An 11587-nucleotide genomic window follows, 5' to 3' on the forward strand; every position below is an offset into this window, starting at 1 on the left:
GGTTCTTTTGTAAATGGTAAATGGCTGCATTTGTCTAGTGCTTTCAAATCACCAATCTACTGTGATTAATGACTAGGGATTAGATTAACGGCTGTACTTCCTGAGTCACAGCTACCCCACTGAAATCAACCTACTTCAAATGCCAGAATACCGTTGTCAGAATTACTATCTTTGTCAACTTCGATTCAAGTTGCCTGCTGTGGGGATTAAACCTAGAACTTTCCAGCTGTAATATGCCAGCGGTGCTAAGCACTGAGGTCACATGTTGTTGTTATTAATTATTGAGTTTGCAAAAATATGTCTACACACAGACGCCTTCATGACAACATGCTCAATGTGTCGGGTTGTAGAAACATAAAAATCTGACATGTTTATGGTAGACGTTGTATGGATGCCATGGTGTGAAACAGAATGAGTGAAGTCGAAATAAAAACAGCCCGTCATCAGAGCTATAAAACCTGACCCAGCTGCAGTTTTTTGATCCTCCCCTCGAGCTCTCCTGCCTGATTCCAACACCTGCACACACCAGGAGAGTCAGAGCTCCACGCACAGCCCTACGGCGCAGACACACCACGCCTGGCCACACATAGCTCACAAAGAAACTGTCATTTCCCATCAGCTATAGTCAGAAAAAAAAGATTTATTTGTTCCCATCTCTAAACGAATGGCTTCATTTTAATCAGTGACTGGTGACGTTATGCAGCCAGGTCAGTGCAGAACACGAGTGCATATTTATTTTAATCACATGTGGTTATAGCTCACCTTTCAAAGTTAATGAAAAGAGAGAATTCATCAATAACATGCTGAGGGCTAAACAGATGTGACTGTTCCATATCATTCACTCTAAGGGTTTATCATGGCGATCTCATGTTGTACGTCCCCAGCAGAAAGCCTCCTGAAGCCAGTGTCTAAAGCAGTCAATTTAACTAAGGCTGCAACTAATAATTATTTTCATCATCAATTGTTCAGTCAATTATTTTACCTATTAATCTTTTGGTTTATAAAATGTCAGTAAATAATGGAAATTATCACAGTTTTAAAAAGCCGAAGGTGACATCTTCAAATGTCTTTCTCTGTCCAAAAATCCAAAGACTTTACTTTTATCACTGTACAAGACTACTGAAAGCACAAAACATTTACATTTTGGAAGCTAAATCAAGAAAAGTTTGGCATTTTTTCCCACCACTGCTTATCAAAATAATTAGCCAATTAATTTTTTGTCGATCAACTAATTGATTAATCGACTAATCGTTGCAGCTCAAAACCTAACCCATGGTATCCTGTGGCAAAAAGGCCAGGGCAGCACAATCAGGTGAACTTTGATGATTACTTATCAAATGATGTACTTTACTCATATTTAATTTCAACACTAGAGGAGCCTCCTGAACTGGAGCAATAACTTGCAAATGCGCATAGTGGTTTTCCTCTTTGGCAGTGAATGTGATGTAACTTTTTCATTTGGTGTCAGCAGCCTAATACGTGCACATTAAGACGAAGGTAATGGTGAAATGCCAAGCAATACAAAATGGTTGCCATGGTCAGAACTGCCTCTTTTTTTTTTCTCTTTTTTTTCTTTTCTTTTTTTTTAAGCATTGCTGTGGGTCATAGCTGCATTATTCTGTTCCACCTTCTCTCCAGCACAAATATGTACACCAGATCAAAGATTTAAAAAAATCTGGAACATCTGTTTTTACTCATGTCCCTGATTCAGATTTGAGAGAGCAAAATGCTTTACTCAGCATCTATCCAGCGAACTTTAATAGGTCTGCTCCGTTAGACAGGCCCCTGCTCTGCCATTTTTCCATCTTAGAGTTTTGTCAAAACTGGATCATCAATTAGCTAGCCCTGGTCAGAAACATCTATTTTATCTCCCTCAAAATATCAAGCTGTGTGGTTTTAAGTAAGTTGCTGAGACAGGCCAAAACACAGTTTATCATCTCCAAGACACTGTTTTGTGAGTACATGGGCGTACTTGTCTGAAATACTTGTTGTCCATGGCCAATACATAGTTAAAGGATTTAAGTGTGTAGGATTACTCATTAGTCTGCATGCTGTAATTCAGAGCCCAAATAACATTCCTGGTCATGACCAGTAAGACATGTGGTGCCAAACAGAACACTGTTCCATGGAAAAGTGGTGAGAATAGGGACTTAAACATCTGCATGGTGAGCTGTGTGTTCTCCGTTTATCAGGCTTTGTATTTTATTTTGTAAAAAATAAAAAAAATAAAAAAAAAAAAACTACAGATGCATCTTTGGCATGACAACTATCCTCTGATTCCTATGATATAGTTTTTACTTATACCACGATAAGAGCTGTGTCACACCTACTGTAATTAAGCCTCAATGTCTAAAGCTATGTTGTGCCATCGGCAAATTACAGCTCTACTGTTTAAGATGGGAAGATCCTAAAATGTTGCTGAATGTCACTGGTGGAAAATAACATGGTGTTTGGAGCAGTTGATCATATCAGTGAGAATAACATCCACTTCTGCAAGGTTTTCCCATCTATCCAGAAAGATTAGGTTAACAGTACCAATATTTAGAAACTTTGCAAATTCGTATATAAAGATTTTGGTTGAAAGAAGAGTTAACCGTTTGGTTACATTCACAAGTTTTGGTTATTTTATTGGAAAGAAAGGTACATCAAAGATACCTCAAACACTTTTCTTATTGTATTAAAATGCTTTTTCCATCACTTTCCCTTATTGTCCGGAGTTCACAAGTAACTGCTGAACACTTAAGCACAAGAAAGAACTGGTTTTTGAATATCACCAAAGAAAAAGAAGACGCTGTGTGAGTAACGACAAAAAACACTCCTGTAGTCCTACTGAAAACTAATTTAATTTAACAAATTATCTTACGTCTTCTTATCTTTTTCTTCAGGAGAAGATGTGATGACGTTAAAAGGATAACATGGCTAATTAGTTTCCACTGAGGTCAAACAGCAAGTTATAACAATAGGAATACGTCGCAGAAAAACACAGGAAATTTTTATCCGTAATTCATCGCCAACACCTACTGTTCCTGTAAAACTACTGGCCTAATAAGATCTTAATAATTTAAAGCTTTCTCAATATGGAAGAGGCAGTTGCCTAAAAAACAAATTTTTTTTTTTTTTAGTTCATAAGTTGAGCTCTGACAGATTTACAGCATTTTTTCTTTCTGTCTAGACTCCACACAAAGGGTCACTGTGGGAGTTCCTGAATATACAGGGTCACACACAACCACAAGTAAACTATAAGACTGGGACCTCAATCTGTAATGTTATGATTTGCTAAAAATTATGTGTAGAACTGATTAAACTGAACAGGGCGGACAAGCTTTATGATTGTTGGGTCAGGAATAGTTAAGATGGAGCATCACAACTAATCAGACCATGATGGATGGGGTCTGTTTCATTCTACGCAGGAAACTTTTGTCAGCCAGCCAATTAAATCACACAGTGTGAGGTGTTTGGGATTTTTTTTTTGATCCAGTCACTGTGAGTTTGACTAAGATTATTCTAAATATGTTGGAACTGTATGAGTTTTAAACAGGGAAATAAAGTACACCTTGCTCTTCCAAATTTAAGTCACTAACTTATGAAGTGGTTGTCTAGCCTTTATAGGTTTCAGTAATTTTCAGATGTATTTCCCACTTTAGTGGAGGTTGCAGGCTGTAGCTTTAGACTACCGTCATTACACAAGGTATTTGCAATGACAATGAACCACTGACACTGATGTTTTGACCGAATATTTTGTTTTTCACTGCAGGTTTTTCTAACTGACTAATCTGAGAGATATGATTTGGAATTATTAATTCAAGTGTTTTTCTTTTGCTTTTGGGTGGGTGAAAAGTAGAAAACAGGAGGAAACACAGAGAAGGAAAGAGATAAAGATATTCTCCTACTGCACTATACTCTCTGACAGCTGGCCAAACAGAAAGGCCCAATAAAATGAACTTTAAAATAATAAAGAAGCATCATAAATAATTCATAACTCATGATGGTGATAAATGAGCATATCTGGACATTGATAGAATATAAAAACACAGAAATTAATCATTACTCTGATGTTAGACACATAGCAGTTGGACACACTGTGTAAAATAGCAGCAAGCTTTTTTGTTGTTTTTTTTTCCCCACTTAAGCCCTTGTATCACTTCTGGTATAAAGTATCAGCACTTTAACTTCCTTATTATCTCTAAACTTTACTGCAAACGCAGGAGACAAAAATATCCAAAAATGCAGCTTTTTACTTACATGTCCATAGTTGATGAACCCATGTTTACTTGCAATTCGATCAGCTTCTTCCTGACCTCCAGGTATGTGGACAGCCCACGTGTTGGTGTAGACCTTCTGCCCCGATGCTGGTCCCAGCCCAGAAACCAGCAAGACCAACAGAGGCCCAAGTAGCAACTCCAGCAGCCTAAGCTTGCGGCCTTCAGAGGGAGATGGGGGGCCAGAAGCCATGGGTTCTCCTAGTGCAGCACAGTCTCTGAGCACAACGCCTCTCCGACAGGCCGGGCTTCCCAAAGTACATGCAGGTGCACGGGGAGACAAAGAAGGGGACAGTCACAGCACACCTGACAGGAAACAGAAAAGAAGAAAATAAAGCACATTTACATATCTGCAAAGTTGGTGGTGATTTGATGAAAGCCTGGTGATTTCACTGGCGAATCATTCCTTGTGATCCATCATGACCACAAAACTGTAACATAAAAGAAGCCTGTACAACCTAGGCATCTTAAGATTCACAGGGAAACTATTCACGACGGCAAACAAAGAACACTTAGTCCAAATTTGAGGTTTTGCGACCTCCCCTTGTAGCTGCGTCCATGTTCGGTCGAATATTAATGTATTAATATGTTTTGTCGATGAGGAAGAACAGCAACCCCAACAGCAGTTTTTAGCAGGCATACTACAGCCCAGCCGAATACAGGCATTTGATGATCCCACAGGAAGTGATGAGCAAGACGTCAAAGCCAGACCTGATGTTATGGTCGGACACCTATCAGCAAATGTTGGCATTTACACTCCGATGGGAGGATATGGTAGATGAAGCTTACGAAAGGAAAATGCTTAGGTATACTGGCTTGGAGGTGGAGGACTGTGGTTGGAAAGCTAGACTACGCCCTGGATGCTGAGGGATCACAGCAGAGTTAGTGTCAATACGAGATTTAGTATCTGCTCAAGGGTGGAGTTTAAATGCCTAAATGTACCAATGGCAGATCACTGATTGGCTGCAGCCAAGGAGAGAGCATACACACTTTGAGCGTCAAATGGAGAAGATTTTCCCCTTCGATATACTGATTTGAGTGGGGGTATTTTGTTGTAGTATACTGACTGATATGTTATCACCATGCCATAAGAAAATACAAACCTCTAAAACAGAATCTTACTAATAAGACAAAGCAATATATCATGTGGTAGTATAGCTACAGTAGCCAGAGTGAGCAGAGACAGGGACCTCAGCTCATGGTGTAATTGTTTGCTGATACAATTATGCCTCTAAACTGTTGTTTCCCGCCAGGAGGATCAGCTGCGCCTGTAGTCAGTTAAGACAATAATCCAAAGTGCTAACTCTACTGTAACCCTGAGTTGACTGGAATATACTGAATACATTGGTCCTAGTCTAAGTTTCCTGCTGTATCTAGTCACATTTCTTCTCCTGATTCAATTCTACTTTGGGACAGGGTTTCTCCAGTTATTTTGCAGGTATAATAGCCCTTCTATAACAACCCTGTCTCCAGAGTTAGCCATCCAATGTACAAAATGGAGAATTTCATATCGCTGTGCCATCATGCCGCACTCCAAGTGAACAAACAAGCTCCTCAAAATTTCCCTGGGCAGTTTGTTGTGAAGCATGAGGTGGATGGGGCATTCTGCTGTGCACACAAATAGTAATTTAGTATACTATTACCAGGGCATATCATATTCAAAAATACTCAGTGCATTGCATGACAAATTCGAGCCAGTGTACAGAGCACCAGAGAAAAAGATGAGCGTTACTTATTTTTTAATGTAAATTCAATATATTTTGGATATCAAATGTATAATTCAATAAATCAACTGTTTTGACTACACTTTGTTCACCTATCATCAGTGACAAGGAAAATGAGATACTCAAGCTGGTTTCTGGCCTAACAGCTGCCTACTCAGCTCTATCTGACCAGCTACTTCTACAACTGAGCGTCTTACAATTTTAGGAATTTGGGGCACTAGTTACATCGATTTCTGGGAAGACTTCTAGGTGGAGATAATGTGTGTCACTTATTGCCAGCTGCCGTCCATATCCATTGCTTAGTGATCCTCACCAGATGCTTTGGATGCACACTTTCCCTCTGAGTCTTCCCTACCATTATAAGACTTAGGTGCAGCGGCTAAGCCGAATGAACAGTAAAGAATTACGCTGAGAGTTTTCCGCCGCTCTGGAGAGGAAGAATACCGTAGAGACAATTTCAAAGCATTTTTTGTAAATTAGGTTTTATAAGGAATGGAGACACTGCAAGTGTAACTAATGTACATTATTTTACGGAGTGTCACATTATGGGTTGTCTTTACCTTAATTATGTAGCTAGGCTAGCGAGTGTCTTTCGGGTTAGTCAGCCCTGAAAGTGTTTTGTTGCTTTTGTAGCCCAGTTTAAGCTGCAGGTCTTCCTGAAGGCTTGTGTAACATGTTCTGCAGCCACAGAAGAAATAAATTCATGACAAGTGAAAACGGCTTCTTAGCGTCTCCTGACGTTGTTACTACAGAAATTAACCAGGCAAAAAAATCTGTCAAACAGCCAAGAATTATAGCTGTCACAGATGATGAGCTCAAAAAGACTTAAGTCTGAAAAATGCTAACTGTCAGAGAAAATGATTAACAGAGAAGGATGAGATTGAAAGAGGAATCAGCTCACTCCCGAATGCAGTCAGATGGCGAGTGACCATACTGAGAAAGTGACCTGCCTATAGATGTCCAAATGAACAGAAATTTTGTTAAGTAGCCAAACACTGTCACATTGTAAGATGGCTATGGGAGGATGAGCAAATCTCAGTTCAAATCCCCTCACTATAAGCCTTGTTTTACTGATGTTGATTTATATGGTGCACAGTGCGATCACTCACAAAAATTTGAAGGATCCCTTCAGCACATAGCGCCTAGTTCACCAATAAGCATATTTGTTTGGCTTTTCTTCTTGCTAATATCTGAATATGCTGTGAAAAACAATAACCTGTTTTACAATGTTTTCCCGTAACACATATTTTGTTTCAAATTACACATTTACAGGTATTTACCCTACATGTATATCTTGTGATGAAGTTTTTTTTTAGAAGTAGAATTACACTTCTATATATATTTACATTCAAATAACAATGAACTTTTTTTTTTTTTTTTTTTTTTTTTTTTTTTTTACACTGAGCTTTGAAAAAAATGTTCATTAATTTAGATATATTGAAAAAGCAACATTTCCGAATTAGATCTTCATCGGGCATTCATTACTTTGGTATAAATGGCCTCAATGGAATAATTACTCTTCCTGGTATAACAGTCCCTTCGGTCACTAATTTTCCTATCCGGCTGGTTGCATGGAAATTTTAAGGAACTCCCTTGATAATATCATTTCTTCGTCGGCCACAGACTTAAGAAAGATAACATACACAAGATCATCTGCTCAGTTCCTACTAAAATTGACAAACAACACTAGCCTCTCATCTGAATTCTTCCTCATTTTTGACAGGCTCAAAAGTGATGTCTTAACTCTGACTATTTAAACCAATATTTGCCAAAGTATTAATCAGGTTTGAATTAATCAAATTTTTAAAATAGAGCACACAATGAAAATAAGCTAACAGGAAAGACAAAGAAAGCTAGAAAAAAAATCTGCGGTATCACTCACTCAGCTCTGTCCTCTGTTCTTTGATGCAACAAGTAAACAGAACGCGAACGTTTCCAAAGCTCTGTCTGATTTCGAGACTCACTCTTATTTTAACTACAGACGCCTGTGACCTCATCTGGGCGCTCAACCACTCAGTTTTCTTAACGTCAGCGTGAAAACAACACGCCATGGCATATCAACTGCTCCACTACTTTAATGTTCGTGAGAGACAAAGGAGAAGCCAACCGTCGCACTGTGAGTGGTCTTTAGTGTTACCACAGTAAATGATACCATATGTCAGACTGTGATAACAGACGTTATAAGAGAAAAAAAATAGAATGGCCCTCAGTAGATCGCATACCCCCGCAAAATCCAATGTCAATCAACATACACCAGACTTCAGAGAGAAAAAAAAAAAATTCAAATTCATAGTAAATGATCCGGATCTCGCCCAAAATGTAATGGATTCTTCTATGGCCCATTCCCCATCCCTCCACCAAGTTCAGTGCAAATCAGTTCAGTACTTTTTGCGTAATCCTGCTGACAAATAAACAAACCAGCAAACAGACACGGGTGAAAACATGACCTTCTGGGCAGAGGTAACTATGCCAAAGTATAATTGGCCAAGTACCATTAAACCCAAAGGATAATACCAGCCTCATTACCAAACAGTTTACACCTCATCACTTTATTATTTACATTTTAATGAGACAAAAACCAACTCACATGCATTTAGCCCATATTACCCTTTGCTCACACTCAAATGTCTTGTAATTACTGCCAGTTCTCTCATAGTGACACACATGAAATCAATATCTCAGTGCATGCGCGATCAAACAGCCCTCACAGTGTATTTGGGAAAAAACAAGAAATTACAACAGCGTTCCCTGATAAATAGAGCAAGATATAACTGTACCGGTGAAGTACCACATAAGATCCTAAATTGTGATATATAGGTATTTCCATGACAGATCGTCAGTATAACACAGGGTTTGTCACTACTGCACCAACAACAGGCAGCCGACTACTTAAAATCTGAAAAAGCCTTAATTCCTTATGTCATAATAAATCCAATGTACTAGGCTGCAGAGACAAACGCATTTGTTCACAGTATTAGGTGTGCTTTGCTATCATCTTTACAAGTAAGATTTAATTCTTTATAGGAATTTTTTGCTGTAAAACCCACTTTAAGTATTACGGGTTGCCTCTCCACTAGCCTAGTTAGAGTACTTGTAGACAATAACCAAACCCATTTTTTCTGTTCTTTTTTTTCCTCCCCAGTATATTTGGGTTTTTTTTTAAAACAAGCATTGTCAACTTCTTAGTCAGACTTCCTGTACCAATGCCACCATTAATGCTTCATACAAACACTTTCGTGATATTTTCTGCTACACAGGTAACTCTAGAGTTTTCCCTTCCTGAGTTCATTTTTTCCAGAGATACGAACAGAAACATATGTGAATTCCATTAAGGAGCTTGTATGGCAAGGGATTTCTTGCTCAACATTAAGACGTGACTACATGTTATCATACTGTACATGGAAACCACCTGGCAAACACTTACACTCCGAACAACATGCTTTGTGTATTTGAGAATCACTATTTTCATTTGGTACATGTAACTGCATGCAAGGTGCCCCATGACCATGTTATAGTGTTTATCCATAATAATCATAAGCTCAATAGTCATTACAGTGTTTGGTTTACTTGAAGCACAAACAACACAAGCAAGTCACTTCCCATATTAACTCAATGTAACATCTGCAATGACACTGAAAATCCAGTGTTCCGTTACACTTTAACTGAATTTGCCCCCCCCAAAAAAAACTGCTTTTCAGAGAAAGTTAGTATTCATATCCAGCCAGATTATGTTTCATCAGATAAAGAGTGTAGAAGGAAGAAATGCAGATCATAAGAAGTCAGCCTGAGAGGTTAATAGCTTCACTTCAATACAATAACAACCTATATATTCATATTACGGAAGGCAGCTACAGCTGTGTTTTACAGATCTGCATTGATTACTTCGGATGTCAGGGTTCACTCCTAATGATTCTCCGTGCAGCAGCCTCTATAATCACTGGTATATCAAGAGTATCGTACTAAAAGTAAAGCAAAAGTGTAAACAACACGTCGAGTGCCTTAAAAAAAAAAAAAAAAAAAAAGACATCGTGGGTGTTTGCAGGGAACAGAAATGAACTGCAGAACAGCACAGGAAGGAGGAAAAAGCTCTCCCCCTCAGGCCTGTAGCGTCCCACACGTTATGAGCTGAAGTTAAGGGGTTTAAATATATCAGCTGACAGGAGTAACGCTGCGAGTTTACGGTCGGAGGACTCACCTCACAAGTTAAGTCCGTGACAACAACAAGCGGTCATAATGTGGCTCGGGGCAGCGGCTGGAGCGGGTCCGATGACGACTCCTCCGCTTGACAAATATGTCTGAAACTGTACCGCGCCGTGATTAACGCAAACTTGACACCGCGGTAGGCTGACCTGCTCCGTCTCACAGGTGCCTCCCCTTTTCCTCTCCTCTCCTCTCAACACTTCCGACCCTCGCTTTCTCACATTTTACTGCTCGTCCCAACCGAGCACTGTGGATTACGACCGCCACAAAAAATTTTTCGCCCCTCAACACGAACAGCAGAAACTGGACGCGGCGCAGTCGACGTCAGCTCGGCGTGTGTGTCTATGTCTGTGTGTGTGTGTGTGTGTGTGTGTGTGTGTGTGTGTGTGTGTGTGTGTGAGAGAGAGAGAGAGAGAGAGAGAGAGAGAGAGAGAGAGAGAGAGAGAGAGAGAGAGAGAGAGAGACCCCCCCCCACACACCCGCTTCGAGGCGACACACACAAACTAACAGCAACCGGGATCAATAAAACAACATACCGTCCTGTCCCGTCCTGTCCTGTGTCAGGGTCCCGGTGGTACCGGAGCCGGGAGCACGGTAAACTCACCAGCCACGCAGCCCAAACAAGTAAAAATACGAGCTGGAGCAGACGGGGAAACTTACAAACGGCTCAATTTGCAAGCCTCCTTTTACATCCTGCTCGCGCCGGCTCGTTGTTGTCTCACACCGCGGCGCTAGAACCGACGACGGCACGGTGAAGCGACAGGAAAATTGATAACAGAGAATAGCTGGTTATAAATAGTCATGATAGCCCTCCGGTGTACCGCTGAGTGGTCCGTGCAAGCCCCAGGAAATACGTCACGGTCGTGTACGAAGTGGAGACGTTGGAGCAACACCTACTTACAGAGCGGCAGCGCTGCTACACCGCCACCTGCCGCCCGCAGGCCGCGTTGCGCCTTTAGCCTGAGAACCGGGGCTGGCAGGCTATTTACTGTGCAGCCTGATGGGAAATGTATTATTATAGTGAAAAAGTGCGTAATGTGTGCCCAGTATAAAGCCGTGCTGCATGCCAAGAAACGTCAGCTTGATTGGTAAATGACAAGGTTTCTTTGGGCCAGATTAACCTGTTTGGGAGGGGTATTTGCAGACGTTTGGGCACCTTTAGTAATCCCTCTTTTGGCAGACATCACAGCTTTTCAACACTTTTTGTAGCAGCTAAGAGTCTTTTTATTCTCTATTTAGGCATTTTCAGCCACTCTTCCCTGCAGATCGCTTCAAGTTCAGTGTCTTGCGCACACAGCATGTTTAAGGTCTGCCCACAGATTTTGCTTGATGTTCGGGTCAGGGCACTGTAAGGGCCGTTCCCTAAAACTTCAGCTTGTGTTGGCAGCCTACCCCTATGCTGGA

At 40.4% G+C, this 11587-nt stretch overlaps 1 protein-coding gene across 3 annotated transcripts in view; it reads right to left on the reverse strand.

Annotated features, from left to right (window-relative positions):
• The window catches only part of furina (furin (paired basic amino acid cleaving enzyme) a), an 83132-nt gene extending 72100 nt beyond the window's left edge, over positions 1-11032 (reverse strand). The window contains exons 1-2 of one of the 3 annotated variants that reach the window (XM_040135970.1): positions 10720-11032; positions 4243-4565 (exon numbers count right to left, since the gene is read on the reverse strand). In XM_040135970.1, the coding sequence (XP_039991904.1) occupies positions 4243-4452 (210 nt within the window). In that variant the 5' untranslated portion in view covers positions 4453-4565; positions 10720-11032. Of the gene's footprint in view, positions 1-4242; positions 4566-7865; positions 8042-10178; positions 10531-10719 lie in introns of those variants that run through there. The other 2 variants (XM_040135964.1, XM_040135978.1) reach the window with 2 other exon arrangements.
• Positions 11033-11587: the final 555 nt, after the last annotated feature.

Source organism: Xiphias gladius, chromosome 1 (genome assembly GCF_016859285.1).
Source record: "Xiphias gladius isolate SHS-SW01 ecotype Sanya breed wild chromosome 1, ASM1685928v1, whole genome shotgun sequence".
Classification (NCBI taxonomy): domain Eukaryota; kingdom Metazoa; phylum Chordata; class Actinopteri; order Istiophoriformes; family Xiphiidae; genus Xiphias; species Xiphias gladius.